The sequence below is a fragment of the Oenanthe melanoleuca genome, chromosome 4, assembly GCF_029582105.1.
Source record: "Oenanthe melanoleuca isolate GR-GAL-2019-014 chromosome 4, OMel1.0, whole genome shotgun sequence".
In the NCBI taxonomy this organism is placed as follows: Eukaryota; Metazoa; Chordata; class Aves; order Passeriformes; family Muscicapidae; genus Oenanthe; species Oenanthe melanoleuca.
This window is the reverse complement of record NC_079337.1, coordinates 16,924,459-16,943,706: the sequence shown is the minus strand read 5'-3', so window position 1 is coordinate 16,943,706 and position 19,248 is coordinate 16,924,459. Positions and strand designations below refer to the sequence as shown.

At 43.5% G+C, this 19,248-nt stretch overlaps 1 protein-coding gene across 6 annotated transcripts in view; it reads right to left on the bottom strand.

The window, feature by feature from the left end:
• The window catches only part of HERC3 (HECT and RLD domain containing E3 ubiquitin protein ligase 3), a 44,717-nt gene that overhangs the window by 24,961 nt on the left and 508 nt on the right, over positions 1-19,248 (bottom strand). For 3 of the 6 annotated variants that reach the window (XR_008840427.1, XM_056490633.1, XM_056490638.1), the window contains exons 2-4: positions 16,563-16,602; positions 14,955-15,212; positions 689-848 (exon numbers count right to left, since the gene is read on the bottom strand). Coding sequence is in view for 5 of the 6 variants with exons in the window: in XM_056490633.1 (XP_056346608.1) it covers positions 689-848; positions 14,955-15,180 (386 nt within the window). In the remaining variant the exon portion in view is untranslated. Of the gene's footprint in view, positions 1-688; positions 849-14,954; positions 15,213-16,562; positions 19,184-19,248 lie in introns of those variants that run through there. The other 3 variants (XM_056490635.1, XM_056490636.1, XM_056490634.1) reach the window with 3 other exon arrangements.

The window sequence follows — 19,248 nt, the reverse complement described above, 5'->3', positions numbered from 1 at the left end:
TTATGGGCCTAGCAGTTCTAGTGAGTTATAGCACCAAACCCTCTTTAGTGCTTTATACAGAGAATAGCATGTCAAAGGTTCAAGTTATTCCACAAAAATGTTATTTTTAAAATGGCACTATCACATTGCTATACAAGCCTCTCTCTCTCTGTTTCATCAGAACCACATGCAAGTTAAGGACTGTCTTCCCACAGAGCCCTTCAGCTCAAACATTAATCTTTTGTAATTGTCAAAATAGTATTTAAAGGAAGAGTTTCAATGACAGCCATCCTGGAGAGACATCTCAAACTTCTGCTCTGCACTGGCAGACCAAATAGACACAGCATGATAGAACACCATGAAGTACAAACAGCACTTCTGGTTTGAAGTACTCTTTCATGCACCTCCTTTTTCTGTACATATTGTGACATTTTCTGTAGTCATTGTGGCATTTCTCATGGAGGAAACCAAGCACACTCCAATTTTCTTTTCCATACCCCAACCATCCATGGGCAGAAGGTCTGCTCTGCCCAAACCTCCTGAGGACTTGCAGTGCGGTGAAAAAGGAGAAGGAATCACCTTCATCCCAACATGAGAATGACCCTATTCCTGCCACACTGAGAGAAAGTAACCCTCCCAAGCTGAGCAAATCTTGCTGCATCACCTCCAAGGCGCCCCCTGAGGAAAGCTGTCCCTGGGAAACACCTACCTTGGCACTGTCACCGCATCCTCTATGGTGGTGAGCCCCAGCTGTCCGTCGCTGCCGGCGCCCCAGGAGAAGAGCTGGCCCTGGTCGCTGAGGGCCACGCTGTGCGACTCCCCACAGGCCACGTGCACGATGTGCTGCCCCGCCAGCGCCCCGATTTGCTCTGAGGGAAACACAGGGAAAACGTCTCTGGTCACAGCACTCATCTCACAGGGACACAGGGGCGCCAGGCCCGCACAAACCCGCACGCAAAGCCGTTCAGGTGAGCGCGCTGATCCCCAAGGCAGTTTTAAAACACATCCTACAGGACAGCAAGCACCAGGTTTACTGAAAATGAATCGCTGCTGAGCTGCTCTGATCTGCCTCACGACCATCACCAGAGACTGGGACCTGAGACTGCACCACTTGCCCAGAACCGGAGCTCCGGCCTGGCCGAGGTGATGCTTGCGGGCCAAGGACTGTTTGTGGCTGTGCCTGGTGCTTGTCATGGTATGCTGCAGGGTACTGGTTATCACACCCTGTCCCCACACCTGTGTCATGGAGCCATGATCTCCACATGCAACAGTCCATAAATCTCCCCACCTTTTGGCCAGAAGCCACTCGCTTTGGAAAAGGACTATAAAAAGTGGTTTTCCCCAAAAAGACTTTGGGATCTCTTTCTCCCCAACGGATTGAAGACGCATCTCGTCGGACGACCAGGAGGATGTGTCCCGTCTGTTGGTAGCTATATCCCATCCTTTCTCTCTCTCACCCTCTCTCTCTCTTTAGCACTCAAACTGCATTATTGCTTTCTGCTTAACAAACCTGAGTCTCTTGCTTTTGCCTTTTGCACCCTGGGGTTGAATGAACCATCAGGACTCCCGCTCAGGTTGAGCGGATTGTGACACAGGTATACATGCCTCAAGCACAATGACAGCCAGACTCAGAGACACAGGAAAACCTATCAGGTTATTCAGCAACAGATATCGCAGAGTTGAGGCTTCCCCACTCAGTTTTGATTCTGGGATCATCCAACACTGAGAAGGTAGCAGGCCCTGTAAAATATATTTGACCTTCCACAGCTCTCATGTCCAATGAAGATGAGTCATCCACAACCCATCCACCACACCTTGATTTACTGCATGATGTCTACGTGTTACAACACCCTCCATGCTAATCTTGGAACAAGTTTGAACCTATCAACCTATTACTATCACTATCAAACACTTATTTTAAAAAGTACCACAAAAAGCAAAATTAGATGAAAGAATATTTAAAAAATAAAAAAAAAAATCATCACTCAAGTCCTCTGGAAGATAACCCACAATTGACTTTCCCTCATTGCATCATGAAGCAGGTTTGACAACTACTCTAAAAACATCTATAACCAAATCTTACTCATTACACAATTCTTACAAACGGGCATGAAAAAAGTCTTGTTTTTCAACAAAACACTGGAAATACTACACAACTGATGGCAAAGCTCCCTGCATGCCAGACAGAAGCAAAGTTAGCAAAGTTGCTTTTCTTTTTTCTTCCCTGAACAAATACAAGTGTTCTAGCTGGATGAAGAAAGATTTCATCCTGTAAGCCACAAGGCATTGATCAGTATTAGTGAAATCCCACTTGCCTGGGACATGAGAGGAAAGGGTCATTACAAGTCATTCCATGAAAATGATACCACACATCACAGGCATTCAGAAATCATTAACACACTTAGCACCAAAACCTGCTTACCAATTAATCTACAGGTCTTAAATTAGTGTAGAAAAGGGTACCCCTAGGAGGGTTTGCCTTCTATGTCCAGGAATGAGAAAACGAGGAAAAAAATCCCTAATGGACGTCATTGAAGAAAAAGGTGACAACTATTTAAATACACATTCTAGTTGAGGAAAATGTCACCTGAACATGTGCTTCATTTCACTCAGAATACTTAATGGCAACAGAGGTGCAGTTTACAAGCAACAAGCACACAAACATCTTAGGAGGGCTTGAGACCTGCCACCCCATAACACCCTCGGTCCTGCAGCTCTTTCCAGCAGCACTAATTTCACCCAGTCCCACTGCCAGTGCAGACACAGCCAGGTTTGAAGGTGGTAACTCAATTTAGGCACACAGCTTCCCACTTGAGCCCACAAGCACCCAACTATAGCACTGCTTGGAGGTGTGGTTTATATTCATTTACATATGTATATAAATGATGGAACCTATTTTTATCTGAGAGCTCGGTATCCAGCAGCTGTAAGGACTGATCAAGGTCAATGACAAATAGCAGACAAGGTATCTCAGCAGCACACATGACTCTGGTCTCTTCCTCTCAGACATCCAGCAAGACAAACATTACCTGCTGCACTGTGCCCTAAGTTCAGACAGGTGTGTTTCTCTTCTGGGACCTGAAGGTCCAGATCTAAAGCTGCTGCTGGAGAGGGTCTTGCCACCAAAAGGAGAGGAGGATGAAGCCATCCACTTCTCCAGGGAAAACCCCTTGATTTATGAACTCATCACTTCACCACTTCACCCATGCTGGAAGGGTGCACTGAGACTGGGCTGTTACCCAGAGCACCTGAGCTCCTAGAAGTGGTCACAAAGTCACCAGCTGGCCCTGCTTCCAAAGCTGCTCCCTGCACACAGCCAAACACTCCGGGGGACATCTTGAGCCTGACAAAACAGCAACGTGGGCAATATGGGATGCTGGGGCACCCACAGCAGAGACTGCTTCACTACCTGCAGGCATGTAAAACACTTCCCTAGGAAAGCCAGTACTTGCCACAGTAAGTCTTATTTCCTGCAGGAGCTGACCCTGAATCACTGAAGCACCTTGGGGAGGTGACAGAAGACTCCAGTGACCAAAGATTAGCTGGAGGAGGCAGGATTCTGATCACAGTAGCACTGCAAATAGAGAAAGAGTGCCTTGAGGTATGGGGCTGTGGCAAGGACTTCACACACTGGGACACTAAGAGGACACCCAATAGGTTTAGAAATCTGAGGTTGTTTCAGTCTCCTCTGGCTCCATCTTAAGTTTAATTTGGCAACACAAATGTGACCTTGCTGTGTGCCATCCCAAGAGACAAACAAATTCCAACTTGTGTTGAAAGGCTGCCCTGTGTCACTGAAAGCCTTCAGTGACTGCACTGCTCACCAATGGAACAGAGCACACAGTCTCACCTGGACTCATTGGATAACCACAGACAGAAAAAACCCATGACTGTCCTGGAGATGAAGCTCTCTGCCTTTAGAAAGGTGCACGTAGCCCATCTTACCACAATACATTCCTAAAACCCTGTCAATAGCAGTTTGCCTAAAAAGTCACAAAGAAATGTAAATGCTAAGTAGTTTTAAGTTGTGTTTCTTTCCAGAGAAGGAAAAAAGCCAGCCTTCTCCTAGGATCACAGGCAGTCCAACAAGGGTACCAGTTCACTGTCAGTTGCCAAGTCACTGAATGCACCATCTCTCAGCTTACATGGGATATCAAAAACATCTATCTGACAACTACCTCTTTGTTGACCTCCCATCCCTTCCTCACATCAAAATATTAGATGTTTTAGTGGTTGGTATACATTTAACTTCCAAAGTATCACAACACCATTATTCACTCCTTCGAGAAGATGTATCACTGCACTGAGATGAAGAGTACAAAAGGTGAAGCTTATTCTTAGTACTGTGTCTTGTGTAACTGATGCATAAAACCAGTCAAGTGGGGCTTAAGAGGCAAAATTATCTACCAAGCTAAGCAGTACAAAATCCTGAAAGCAACAGGGAAGGGCTGAAGCAGTTATGCAATAGTGTGTTTCAACACCTCATAAACTTTCAAAAAACAAACAAAAAATAATAAGTTCCAAGAAGCAGACACTGACACAATCTTTTCTTCCTGAAGCTGTCAGCTGTCTCAAAACAACACCAATGCTTAGAAGTCATTTATCAGTTCTTCATAGCTGGTGAAGTTCCAGCTTTGATTTCTCTCTTCTGTCACTTTAATCCATGGATCTCAACACAAATAGGCATATCAAGGTTTGACTTTTTCTGGTTTTAACCCTGTTGGATCTTTTCAGAAAATACACTGGAGTAAAGAATGAGGCAAACTGTCTTCAGGACAGCCCATCTGTGAATGGTGACAGGCCTTCCCAGGCCTGCCCTTGGGCTTTCTTGATTTGCAAGGACACTACAGCAAAAGTTGAGGATAAGTGGTGTATGTTTCTACAACTCAACTTTCTGACAACCAGTGCATTTAGCTTGAAGGTTTGGGAATGGCAGTAAAGCTGGGACAAGAATGAAAACCCCTGATGAGCCCACCATCAGTCCAAAGCTTCCCTACTCATAAAACAGGGCCCATGCTTTGCCCCTACATCTTTGGAAAGCTACACAGGATCTTCCGTGCCTGCAACTGCTAGGAGCACAAAGCACTCACTTATACTGCTCTAATTAGAATGCACAGGCAATGAATGATTAATTAGCTTTTCTACTCTCAGTAATTTTATCAGAGAGTTGGTACACCCTGTCTATGTATAGCTTCCAGCTGCTCACAAGACAGACTTTTGCTAGAGGACAGGGCAAGATCCTTCAGCCATAAGTGTACCAGGATGTACAGGAACAGCACCAGATGGCTTCTGCTGCCTGGAAACTACAGAGAACCCATCAGCCCTGAGGTTACACCTTCAGTGGCAATATCTGCATTTCTGGTCAGAAGAAGCTGTGTCTTGGAAGAGTTTCAAGTGTTTTCAGTCTGCTTGGACATCTGGCCAAAACTCTTCATTGCCTCCCCAGGTTGACAATAAGCAACTCAGAGCATTTGTTCATCTTGGTTGTTGGTGTCTGCAAGGAAAGTGCTCACAGATTCTCAGAAATAGGTGCCCGGATAAGAGATAGTGGCAGAAATACAGGGAAGAGAGAAACAGGTAAGCTAAGGTAAGAAATTCCTCTGGTTTAAATGCTAGCATCTTGCAAGTCTGAGGACAGATGAGCCAATTTCTTTGCACTGCCATGCTTGTTAATGCAGCCCACCTCCACACTGAAGATAGGTGAGCATTGTGCAACCCAGATCTAAAAATCAGAAGTGTGAGACACAATGCTTCAATCCACAAGGCAGCTGAATATTTAATCCGACACCAACTGCGACCTAAATTTCACCTGTATAATCTTTCTATTCTCTGAAAAGCCTTAATTCTTACAGGAAAGGAGCTGAGTTCTCTCCTTTTGGAGATTAATTGCACCAACACATTAAACCATCTAACAAGGTGACACTAACAGCATTAGCACTTGGGAAAGGCTGATTCAACAGCCACAAACTCCATAAAAATCTGCTACTGCCTTCAACAAGCACCACAAGAAAATCAGAAAAACATCATGGCCCAAACTCATCAGTCACCACCATTTTATTAAGCCACTGTACAAAAAGCAAATAAGCAACAGTGCATCTACCAAATGCCCTGACAAGATTTTTATAAGTTAATTAGTAAACTTCAGCTGACTCCCCCTTCTCCAATGGCACATCCAAAAGGCATTTCTGCATATGGATATCCTGGCTCTACTTCTAGGCTGTGATGAGCTTCATGATTTCAGTCCTACTGAAGTCAGCTGAATATTAAACCATGTCTAAGTGTTTTAAGGAAACTGGAAAAAGAAAAAAAACAAAGTGCAACAATCAAAATGCTTGTAATTTAAAGTTCACTGAGAGAGAAGATATCTCCCCCCCTGTATGACAGTTTCTCCTTTTTTTGTCAGCATAATTTCCATGCTCCTAGCTATTCATGGTCTTTATCAGTATCAGCAGTAAAATACCAGCTATTTAACCAGCAGCAGCACAAGTACATTCATCAGCTTTTCCAGAAAACATCCCCAGTGCAAGTGTGATTCTGCCACCTGGAAACTGGGGAGGGAGAAATCATGGTGTTTGCCAAGGCCTTTTTGCCCCTTCCCCTCTCCCTTAAAGCTCCCAAGAAGAACCCTCTGATCTCCCTCTGCCCACTTTCAACTCTGACCACCTAGGCATCCCACATTCCAAGCTGTCACAGGAAACATCTGCAGTCCTGGACCAGGAAGAAGAAACCAGACTCTATAAACCATTAAAACTAAACACAGACTTTGTAAAGCTGTCATGTGCCTTTTGAAAACATAATCTAACCCAGTCAGCTAAACTGCTTCACTCACACCACCTCTGCAGGCTGTGGACTGTCAGCAGTAAAATCAGGAGTGTGCACAGGGAGGAGGCCAGGGCTGCTGGACAGTCTCAAGAACACACCTTGGTGACTCTACAGTCTCTGGCATGGGCAGGCAGATGAGACACGCAACACGTAGACAGCTGGAACCGCCCTGCCTGACACCAGCTCTGCAATTTCACCTTCCTGCTCTTCCCAGAGCGTCTCTGAGAAGGCAATACATGCTTGTTGCATCTTGTGCTCAGGTTATGCAACACTATTGCACACCAGGGTGTGAGAAACACTGTGCTCTGCACCTGCACAGCACCAGACTACAAGAGCAAACCCCACGCAGAGACCACATCCCACCATATAACAGCTAAACTCATTATCTGCCTGCTGCTCTCACCTACATATGGCTGCACATCTTATGCTCAAACCTCTGAGAATGGGGCAAAAACTTGAAAGTATGGAGCAAGCAATGCTTACATCAAAATGTATCATCCTCTGACTTTCAACACCTTAAGTTTACCATATCCATGGAGAAGGCTGGGTTTTACAAGTCCAGTTTGCCAATCTTGAGGTCTTCCTTTCCTGAACTCTGTGAATGGGGCTATACTTGCAGAAGACAGCAGAGAAGCATGAAGAAAAGCCCAATCAGAGAGACAAAACTCTGTCTGAAGCTGGTAAGACACTGATATTTGGTTACAAGGGAGGAAATGTAAACAGAGAATAGACTCATTGAATGAAAAATGTGGGGAAGACAGCAAAATACAGATTAAAGCAGGTGACACTCCCCCAAAACACTGTTAATCACAGCAGAGGCAACATGGTCCATTGGTCAAGGCTGAGAAGCTCCAAGGAACAAAAGATTCTGCAGTCCTCTTCCATCCACAGACATCAGTGATTCTTACTGAGATGATGGTTTACCTGCATGACACATGTGGTACTCATTCATTTATTTAGCATGGCTACTTACAGTCTTAAATCTGAGAGAGGCTGGCTCAGTTATTCACACTGCCTTCACTTGATAAAGCTGTTTCTGGTTATGTCAAGGCAGGAATGCAAGAGCAAGAAGTGAGAGGCCACTGTGACATCCCAGGGTGTCACTTCACATAAGCTTTGCCAGCTACTCCCCCTGACACTTACCCTGAGAAAGCAAAGCCCTTCCTCAGGCACAGACAGAAAGCCCTCCCAACTTTGCTGCCTTTTGTCTAGAGGACACAGCCTCCCTGAGGAGCTATAGATGCAGACTGGCATGGGCACAGACAGCTGGAGCAGGCTCCTGGGAAGGGCTGCTCAGGCACAGAGGGCTTCAGTCTGGCAAGCATCAGCTGGCAGAGGGAAGAATTCACCTTCAGACCATGGAAGTAAACTATAAGGACAGTTCTTTCAAGTAAATAAAACACCATGAGTTGCTAAAGAAACACAGAGAAAACACATATTCAGAAAACCCAGAGAGAGCCTGTTTTACTCCTCAGGCTATGGCAGAGAGCTGTAAAGGTGGCCATTCAGCCAGGCTTGCTGGCCACTGGCAGGCAGCACAGAAGATGTAGCTGGCCCATGACTATTGAAATCCCCCAAGTTCCACCATGTACACCCCAGCAAATCCCACAGCTCCAAGGTAGCAAGTCCAGGGTGGGCAGGATGCACTAAACCTTGGCATGACATACTGAGAGGATGGATACTTGAAGTAGAAGGGGGAATTAAGGAAATGAGTGCATGGATGCTGGATTTGATGGTGTTGGAAAAGATGAAACAGAGGAATTTGGGCTGATGCTACACACTGCAAAGCTGTGACACTTGAGAGCCTCACTTGTGGCAGGCTCAGGCTTTGATTAAGTAATATGATTTCCAAAAGTGCTTGATCAGTCCTCACTCTGTTCCCATTTATTTCAATCCTACAGTGGTCTGCATGGGAGCAAGACAAAGCCACATTTCTGAAAAGCCACACCTGCACAGTTCACACTCAGTAGAGCACCTCTGCCCTTGCTTTCAAGGGCATTCCCATCAGCTTCACAAATATTGCTTGAAAATGTGTTACTGCAAACAAGTATGGTGACTGGAAAAAGAGAGTCAAAGAAGGCAGTCCTATTCAATATTAAAAAAAACTTTATTCATTTTATCTACTGGATATTCTGAGAAAAGATATGAGCATCTGTAGATTCCTTTTTGGCAAGTTTTTAAAGGCAGGCAGCTGTTTAAAAGGCAGGTCAGGTGTTGAAGAGAGTGAGCATGTCTTACCATTTTTTTTCAGCTACCAAAAATACTTGATTTTTGATAAGAAGTGTCACACAAAATTTGACATAAAGTCTTATTTCCAATACAGCTTAAGAAAGAGTATTGGGCTGTCTGAAGATAACTGAGTCATAATCAACAGCCACCAAATTACTCAGATTTCTCTTAGAAGCTGTGACTCTCAGCCATACTTACTCAGCTTAATGAAGTCACCACTTTTGTCCAGCACAAGCAACTATTCTGAATACAAAAAGGTTGGGGCATCCAGAAAACTTGCATCCATCACCTCCAGCTCCTTCCCTGCCCTTCCCTTTAACTCACCACACACAGCTACCCACCCACTTTATCCTGAACACATCTCCCAGCTTCAGCATGGCTGCAGGAAAGGGGCCAGTCATTAGTGCCACACAGTGCCAAGGTTTCATGTTCCTTCCAAAGCATGTTCCTTTATTTCATTTGCAGGCTTTTATTTCAGCTGCACTTTCAGAAAGCCTCTGAAAGGTATGCATGATACAAGAGTGACAAGTAACAAACAGACAGAGGTAAGTACAAGTTTAGGTTGCCAAATTGCCCTACAAACCCCTGGTCAGAAGGCAAAAATCTGGTCATTCTTTTACTGCAGCTCTGCCCTTTGAGGTAAAGAAGCATTAAAACTGTCCCTCTTGTCCTCTGTAACAAGAGATCATACTGACTGTAAAAAAAGAAGTATCTTGCTTCCCTGGGCTCATCCTTGTTTTTAACTCTCAGCAAAATGAAATCAAGAGAGGAATCTGGTGGTTCTAATAATACATGTGTGTTTAGAGACAAGACTTCAGAGTTGCATCTGAGAACACCTTACAGCCATTTCAGGTGCTGACTAGATTTCTTTACTGTCAAGAAATCAGATTTTTACCTGTTTAGGTCCTCCTAAAGAGCCTTCTCTTTCCTCAGTGTAGGTTCTCCTAGTCCTAGGAAATCACTAGCACAAATCAGTTCACATGATCAAGACCATACAAATTTTAAAACAACCCCCACTATAAATACCTGGCATATTCAAATTCCTCAGCCAGCCAATTCAACACAACACAGGCATATTTAAGATATTTTGGGGAAAACATTTCCTTTACTTCTCATTCAACCAAACACCAATTGTTTCTAAATTAAGTTCATTTTAAAATTCAACATCTACTTTTAAAAATCATTCTGAAGCCCAAATGGCATCAATTCAGCTGAAACTGACACTCCATAAAGCAAATCCACTGCAGCCACTACTGAAGGCACAGCAATCTGAAAGAGCTTGGTCAGATCCTGTGATCGATCAAAGGAGCAAGAGGGATGAGTACAAATGAACAATACCCAACTTCTCAAAAGGAGAATCACAGTTTAATCACTTTTGTTTTTGTTTTTCTTTTTTTTTTAACAAGTAACATTTACAATGGGTGCTGAAACATAAACATACACAGCTCTTTATCTGCAACCTGCTCATGACAAACACAAGCCCTGCCACCCTCTTCTCCAGAGCTACTAGGACCTTGTGGCTGACTTCTCACCCTCTGGGAAGAGGCTAAAACAGGAAGATCCACACAGACTGTCCTTCCAAGCAGGTGGCACATCTGAATTCTCAGCTGTTCTGGGGTTTATGATTAACAAGCATGCTGCCCTGAACACAGAGCTCTCTGCTGCTGCTATCCTGTGCTGAGGCTCAGGACAAGTGGACTCAGATTTGAAAAGAAAGGCCACTCAGTTCAGAGAAATCCAGAAGATCTGGATCATCTGGGTTGGTTCGTTTGTTTGTTTTGGTGGTGCTTTTTCCTGCTTTTTGAAAGAGAATGAACATTATGATGATATTTCTATCATAAGCTATGAGCAGATAGATTCCACAATTGCAGTGCTCCCTGCAAATTTGCACCCAGAGAGTGAATTTTGTAAAAAAAAAAAAAAAAAAAAAAATCATAGGTTTGTCTGCTGTATCTTACCACACAAAAGGTTTGAGGCAAATTTGGCTTGAGACATTGTTCTGTAGCTCTCTTGAGACAATAATTACCAAAGCCCAGGTTTTCTCACTAGCAGAACTCAAATGAAATCCAAATGACTTGAGCAGAACAAATCTCTAGAGCCAAAACCAAGTTCCACGTCTCAGACTTGAGCAGGTTTTTAAAGCTTTACAAGCTACTAACAACCAGCTAGCTGTTTCACACTCCTTTATAATTCCACCCAGGGTACCTTGGCCTGTCTTTTGTTCTCCAGCATGCACACTCAGATAAAACACTTATCTAAGAATCATCACAGGGAGCCAAGACATCATGGCAAACCTGAGGAAAATCAATCCAAGTGAAATTATAGGACTGAAAAAGGTGAAATTTAGATATACTTATGAAGAGCATGTTTGTTTTTTTTTTCCTAAAACTACAGCACTACAAAATTATTGCTTCCTGTTAGAGACATAAGGTATGTTATCATCTGCTAAATTTCAGGAAATCAATGCAAATTTTGCAAAACAGTGGGCTCAATACTTGACAGCCATAACTGCCAAGTTGTTTCTCCTAAGACATGGTCAGAGACTCTGGAGACTTCAAGGGCATAACAACATAAGTGAAAATTAGGGCAGGTCAGACAGAAGCTTTATTATTAATCATGGTCATGGTGAGAGAATGCTGGAACAGCATTCCTACCCCTCTGCATCCCTGCCAAGTGATTGCAGAGACACAAGCTACAGAATGTGCTGGGGAGGAAAAGGGAAAAAAAAAAGAGGTGAGGAAAAATTATTATAGCCAGATATCCACCCCAAAGAGGGGTGGACTCTTCAAGTACCTCGATCATCACCACAATAGAAGTAAAACTGAATTGGTAAACAGTGTGACAATGTGGGAAATTGGCTTGTGGCAGGGCCATGGGAGTGCCACACCCTGGTATTATCAAAAGGAGGGAGTTTAAAACACTTAGAAGCAGTTAGCTTTTAGTTCAAAAAGAATGTTAGTTAGGCTAAAGTTCTTAGGCATCTTAAATATTAATTTTAGCACCTCAATGTAAAATCCAGAGGAAAGGGCACTTCAAGAAAATAAACCTCTACTGACTTATGCTCTTTCAGAGGAATGCACTCCCCCAGTAATTTCTGTTCCCTGTAGAGGAGAGGCATAAGAGCCACTTTGCCAGCTGCTATACCCCTCTTCACATTACATCCACAAGGTCAGCAGATGTGACCATAAACACAGCTTTTAATTAACACGTTTTCTTTCATTCAAAAGGTGCCCTCTAAAAGGCTCCTCCAAGAGGAACTGCTGAAACAATTCTGTGCCACTGTCAGACATTTTTGTGAGCAGCATGAATGAGAAGCAAAATTGAATAGTGAGAAATAAAAGGGAGCTTTCTCTTAGGGAAGACCTAGGCAGCAGGAAGGGGATCACTCCATCCCCAGGAAGTCAATGCAGCCTTCACAAGTTTCAAAACCCCTTGCACATTTTCGTGTCTCTGTGTTACTCTCAAACACAACCAAGGCACACTGTAAAGCCCAAAAGAGGCTCCCAAGGGGCTGCCTGAAAGGGACAATCAGTATTGTGTCACAGCCTCCTACATCAGGAGATGGAGCTCACTTCCAGAGCTGGGCAGAGGTCACCCACTTCTAGCTGCCCTCATGGGCTTGGCAAGATCAAGCCACAGGGCAGGAAAACCAAGAGACCTCAGCCCATACTGCCCTGCCCAGCAGAGGCTGGAGATATGCAGCTCCAGGACTCCCAGTTCCTGGCATTTCTCCCATTCTCTACCACAGGCTTCTCCTGACAGGATTCTCTATCACTTCCTACAGCTCAGGACCCTATGTCCCACACATGCACCTTCATCACCCATCAGGCACGGCTTCATTCAAAGGCCCACAACAATAGAAAACAGAAAAGATCATGTTCAACAGGCCTTTCTACACAGAAGGTATAAGGCTGTCTTTATCCCATGCAGAGGAAGTGGAAGAGGATGGCTTGATTCTCCTTGCTCCCATTTGCAAATGAAAACTAAGGAACTCAGTTCCCAGTGCTGCAAGACAAAGCACAGAGGAGTGTGTGATGGGGCTCTCCCCCAGTTTACTGTTACCATAAAGAACTGCTGTGACTGTTCACCATAAGCTAAAAAGAGCAGCTGTTCCTTGCTTACAGCTCATCCCTCCCACCTGCCCCAGCCAGCAGAAATCCCATCACAGCCACAGCCAGTAATGCTGTGCTGAAACACCATTTCTCTGGGATGGCCACAGGCTCCTCAGAGAGCAGCACTGCAGAACCTTTCTCAGAAAAAAAAAATGGATAACTGCAGGATAACTGGGATTTGGTTTCACATCCTGGTGACAGACTCTAATTTAAGGGGTGGAAGAAGGGCACTTGGGATCAAACATAAAGAATCTTTCACTTCTATTTCAAAATCTCAGACTGGCCCTCTTCTACAGGTCTAGCTGGAAGCAGGATTACCTAGCTGAGAGAGGTCTACACTTCAGCACTCAGGATTCATGAAGTCCATCTCCAGCTCTGATCTACTTGCTATGAATCCTCCATTTTCATCATCAGCTTATGATTGCTTAATTTTATGGGTAAAATAGCAGCATAGTCCAAAGATGTTTCTCTTTGCAGCACTCAAAACAGTACTGAATTTCTGGGGCTTCCACACTAGCCTTGATAGCTGGGTGGTTTGAAGGATGAAGTATCCTCAGCAGTTTGAGCTGAATATTTACTAGGCTTGGCTCCCTTTTACCAATCATCTCATTTATTCCAGGGCCTAAATTTACAAGTCCTCAGAAGATATGCACAGAGAGCACTTAATACTCCTGCTGTTCCCAGTCTCTTTCAGTAATTGTCTAGAAACTACTTGTAGGAAAAGCAAGAGAGGGCAGATTCAAGGTCAACTCCTCTAATCCAGCATCCTACACCTGCCAACTCATTTTGAGAGAAAGAGACAAAAGACAGAGGAAAGGAGCAATAGGGTCAGTCAGGTCAGATCTGCACAGACTGCATGGGGAGCTGTTGCTATTCTGCACACACCTTCTCTCTCTGTCATGCAATAATAGGTTACACTAGAGAAGACCCAAGCCCTACAGAGGGCAGCCTGCAGTGTGAGGAATTTTTGCTCTAATTACCCATAGCACAGGACTGTTATATTATGAAAACAAAAATACCTGTATCTTTACCACATGCCAAAACCAAGAAGTTAAAGGAAGGTAAACTGGAAGACCAACATTTAGAAGAGTCCAGAAGAAAGGCTTCAGGGTTTCTTCCAAGAACAGCTAACAACTAAATCACTCCTTCACCCTGGGAAGGAGAGGCAGTAGCTGCCTGTGGTTCAGCACTCATGAGCTCTGTCCACCAGAACACAATGAAGATGCAGTGTGAGTCTGGGGAACACACTACTAAAGTGACCTTTTTTCAGATTAGGAAAGCACAAAGGAGTGAAGGCACAACTCGACAAGGGATTCTGAAATGGGGAAACAAAATTTACAAACCCTCTAGGCTAAACATAAGTTTGTTCTCCACAACTATAATCTACATGGATCCACTTGTACTCTTTGGTGTGAGAAAACTCCCAGCAGCAGCTGAATAAGAGTGGGCATAACAATGCAGTGCAATTGAAAAGAAAAAGCAAAAGACACTCGTGACTCATGGGCCTCTCCTCCTTTTTATAAAGGGACAACATAATGCCAGATAACAAAATCTGCCCTGAGAGCATCTGAACTCGCCTGTTTTGATGCATTTCCCAGGCAAAGTGAGCAGACCTGTCTCCTCACCCGTGCTGCTCAGCTTTAGCTTTCCAGAGCCAGCTAGTGTTATTCAGCATCACTACTGTGTTATGTGACACGATTATCAGCTCTGCTGGCTGCTCCAGCTCTACAGCAATCAGCACAAAGCAGCTTCCATAATGTTCTCAGCCCACCAGCCTCAAGATAGTTTGAAGTGCATATAAAAAGCACTTACCTGGCTTGCTTCCTTCACAGTCATGTCCCAGTTGACCTTTGGTGTTCAAGCCACAGGTATACACCTCCCCATCTTCCAACAGGAACACAGAGTGGTTTCCTCCACATGCCACCTCCTTGACATTTCTGTCGTGGATGAACCCATACACCTGTGGTTCAGGAATGATGACCTGGAGGTTGCTACCTATCCCAGGCTGTCCATAAGACGAGTAGCCCCAGCATAGCATTTTCTCTCTTTTCAGCAAGTCATGTATCCTTCCTGGGCAAGAGAAACAGGGGAATGAGCGTGAACGAAGCAAGTACACCACAAATGATGCTACAAAGATCCAGCTGTTCACAGCAGGAGGTGGAAACAACCAGAAAAGGCATTTCCTGCATGACTGTCAGGTTTGTGAATTGTCAGTAAACCATTACACAGACAAAGAGTAATCAAGACAGCTCAGCTGTGGTACTGAATCAGCACCTTCATGCCTTGGCCATCTCCATCTGTGAGGCAGTAGAAATGCTCTGAAACCCAGGAGACTGGGATTTTACACTGCGAAAATTACAATGCTTCAAAAACCAAGTATCAAACAATGCCCCAAATTGTAACACCTTTCAGACTAACAGGTCCAAATCTGGACTTGTAGAGTGTCATATTTGACACCACTTCTAGGTAAATTTTTAAAAATTACCTCCAAGGTGGTTAGACTAGACCTGAACAGAAAGACACAGCTATTTGTGGTGTACTGGCCAAGGCAGAAATGTGTTATTTCTGATCAACACAGATTAAGGAGTACTTTGCTCAGTTGAATGCAGTCTTGCAACCCAAATTTGTGCATGCACACACATAGACAATGAACTTGAGCCACACACTCCTGAACTGCAGCAAGAATTACACAAGAAGCAGCAGCTCACGTGGAGCAGCACATTGACAGCTTGGCCCTGGCAGCAATGGACAGGTCACGTTGATGCAACTCGCCAGCAGTCAGGTGTTATCTTCTGAGCTGTGCTCAGTGAAAGTCAGGGATTTCAGAGTGGGGTAACACAGGGAGGGAAAACATATCGCAATACAAAAGGTCCAAGGAATTATTTGGTTTGAACTTGATAAAGACAACAGGATGCTAGTGCATAAAAGCTGGGGGAAGAAAATAGCATTCCATAATAAGCATGTGAAAGATTTTAGTAATACTTCTCTGTCCCTCAATCTCAATAGGTTTGGATTATTTGTTAAGCATGCTATACTAATAAGACAGTGAGAACTCCTCTGATTAACTAGAAACTAGCTAAAGCTTTTTTTTTTTTTTTTTTTTTTTTTTTTTTTTTTTTTTTTGTTGCGCCAAGGGAAGGAGAAAGAAGATTAGAAAATTAAAGATCTGAGACATCAAGTCTTAGGACACACCAAGTTTTAAGCTACGGCAATTTGCAGCAGCAAATTTACTAACACAGCACAAGATAGAAAAGCAAAAGGTAACTCCTGAAGCACCAAAGATTCCTTCTCCCACTTTGAGCTGACAGGAAACACATGCATTCAGTTTGTTTCCAAAACCTGGTGCTAATTCAAGCTCTAGGTATTAGCAATAAAGCTTTTCCTAATCTAAGCCCTAAGCAACGGGTGTTCATCTCTTACCCTTTGCCTGTCAGCTGTGGTCACTTCCACGGAGGCACGGCTAAGCTGGAAGGGGAAGGGAGAGGATTGGATTTTCCAGTTAGTACTTCATCAGTGGTGCAATTTCCTAGCACAAACTGTTGACTAGGATCTCTTATTAGGTGCTTTAGAGTAATGCAGGACCCTGTTTATCTCTAGCTGCCCTTATAGCATAATTCAACTCATTCACACCCACGTATGCTTATCACTGGCCAAAGCACACAGAGGAAAAAGCAGGAGGTTACAAGGTTCTGCCTGGTTAAATCAGTCATGGTGTAGACTCTGTATTTGGCTCCCCTAAGCACAAAAACCTGATGGAAGATACCCTCTATGCTGGCTAATGCTAAGAATAGGAATGCCGTGGGACACAAGAAAATTGAAATGTGTGCATGTGCTTTAAATGTGCTTTAAACAGCTACATTTAGAGCGAACTCCATGTTCTATCACACCACCAAAAAAACCCAAACTAAAAATGCATGAGCAACATCCTGAAGGTGGCAGGGAATCGTTTCAAAACTGCCTCTGGAACGGCAGAAATCTGGGGCTGCCATTTCTCTTAGCCTGGGGAACTGCGTGTTACAAAGACATAAGCAGCAATCCTGAAGATCCAAGGATCATATTCCCTGCTAGGATAAATAAATACTGCCTCTGAGCTGAAAAAAATTCACCAGTATACGACTTCAACTACAATGACATTGTACCACATGAGCTAAATATTAATTTGGGATATCTTCTAAAAGGGTACCTCAACACTCTGCTCCCTATAGACTAATCTTCTAGTGCTAGTTTCTTTTAAAAATGCTAAAAATACATTAATTACTTTCCTTGTGTTCATATTCCACACAAGAATTTGCTGCTAGTGGGCAAGGGGATATGATGTGATTAGTAAGAGATGGGTTTTTCCTCCAGCTAAGACACTACTTGAAACAGGAGGAGTTCAAACTCCTTGTAATCCATATAAACACTAGGGTGATATTTCAGAGTTCAACTCCCAATTCATGCTAGAGGCCATATTTTCTGAAGCTCCTCATATTTAACAATCCCTATTAGACCAGACATAGAAAATCTGGTTTTCACTAGTTTTTTTAAATCATCTCTATCGACTGCCACCCCCATTTTCCAAACATTTTGCCAATAAATCTCTGTGCAGCTCAGTTTCACAGAAACAGACCAACACTTTCCAGTGGAGAGTAGTGCAAAAAACACAGCCACTGACAATTTGACTGTACAGGCACAGCCGAATATTTCAAATGGCCTGGTGAATTTACTTATGTTGAAGACATTTTTAAAACCATGACTTTAAGACTGTTTTTTCTTCCCCCTAAAAAAAATGTTGGCGGTCTTAATACATTATATGTTCAAGTAGGAGCTGTGTCCTGAAACACAACGAGACTTGAAATGACAATTTCACACTCCGCTTCCAGTCTGATTAAGGCAGTTACTCTTCTTTGACAGTAGCAGAGGAAGTAAAATTGCATGTGCCACTGCAAACTACCTCTACAAATTGCGTACCTTTCTCATACTAAAACAATTACATAAAAAGTTTCTAGTGTCAGCAAGCACTAACAGACATGTGCCTGTTCATACACATGTATATATTAAATACATTATTTATATTCACTTAGCTGAAATTTTATATAAGTGATTAATATCCCAAGTGCCCAGCTCAATACAGCTTTAAAAAGGTGATTTTTTTTTTTTATCTTCAGAGGGAAAACCCTTAGGGGCGAAGTCTTTCTAAAATGCATCAGTTAGGAATTAAAGTTCACAGTTCCTTTTAAAAATTTGGTTGCAAAAAGCACAAGAACTGCAGCACCCAACCACATCACCTATTCCTGTTCTTCAGAAATCCCAACACAGCCAACTTGGTACTCATGTTTCAGAGCTACGAACAGATGCAATGCAGTAAAACCAGTCATTTGCAGAGATTCCCCACGTATAAAAGAGAGGGGGGAAGATATAACACCACATCCTCAGACCCTGACATTCCAGGAATAATTCATCATCAAAACAGCAAAGGACATACATAGCACAGCTGGAGCTAGGAAAACCTCACACTGTGAGGAATATTTTGAGGAAATCTATTGTGGGTGGAAGACCCACCCTCTGCCTATAATAAGGTTCTGCTGACATACTAAGTGTATGTTCTATGGTGAAAAACCAGCCCCGGTGGTTTGGTAAAATAATAATGCTGCAAGTATGATCATGACAGGATGCATTGTGTCTTTTTTCTTTTCCTCTCGCTTTTTGAAAGCTCTCATGCCATACTCAACTCTCTCCTCAAAATCACACAAACATATTCTAAAGCTATTTCCACTCTGCGCCCTTTCTGGGAAAGTCACCTAAGTAAATATCACGATTGCAACGAACAACACTCAAGCTCAATGCTCTCTAAACAAAGAGATCTGCCAACTGGCAGAGCATGAATAAACAAGTTTTTCCTTCCCTCTTGTTTGTGAGATTTCAGATAATAAATGTGTTTCTTCTACCAGAATTGCTCAACAATGACGGAATTTACTGCCTCTTTCTGCCACTAAGCCTCCAAGCTCACTTTCTTCTTCTTTTTGCCTCCGCTTCAGTCCAACTCAATGTCCAATGCAATCCAGGTTACAGAGCAAGAGAATACAAGGTGTACCAGCAAATGAGTTGAAGCACGAGCAGAGTATTT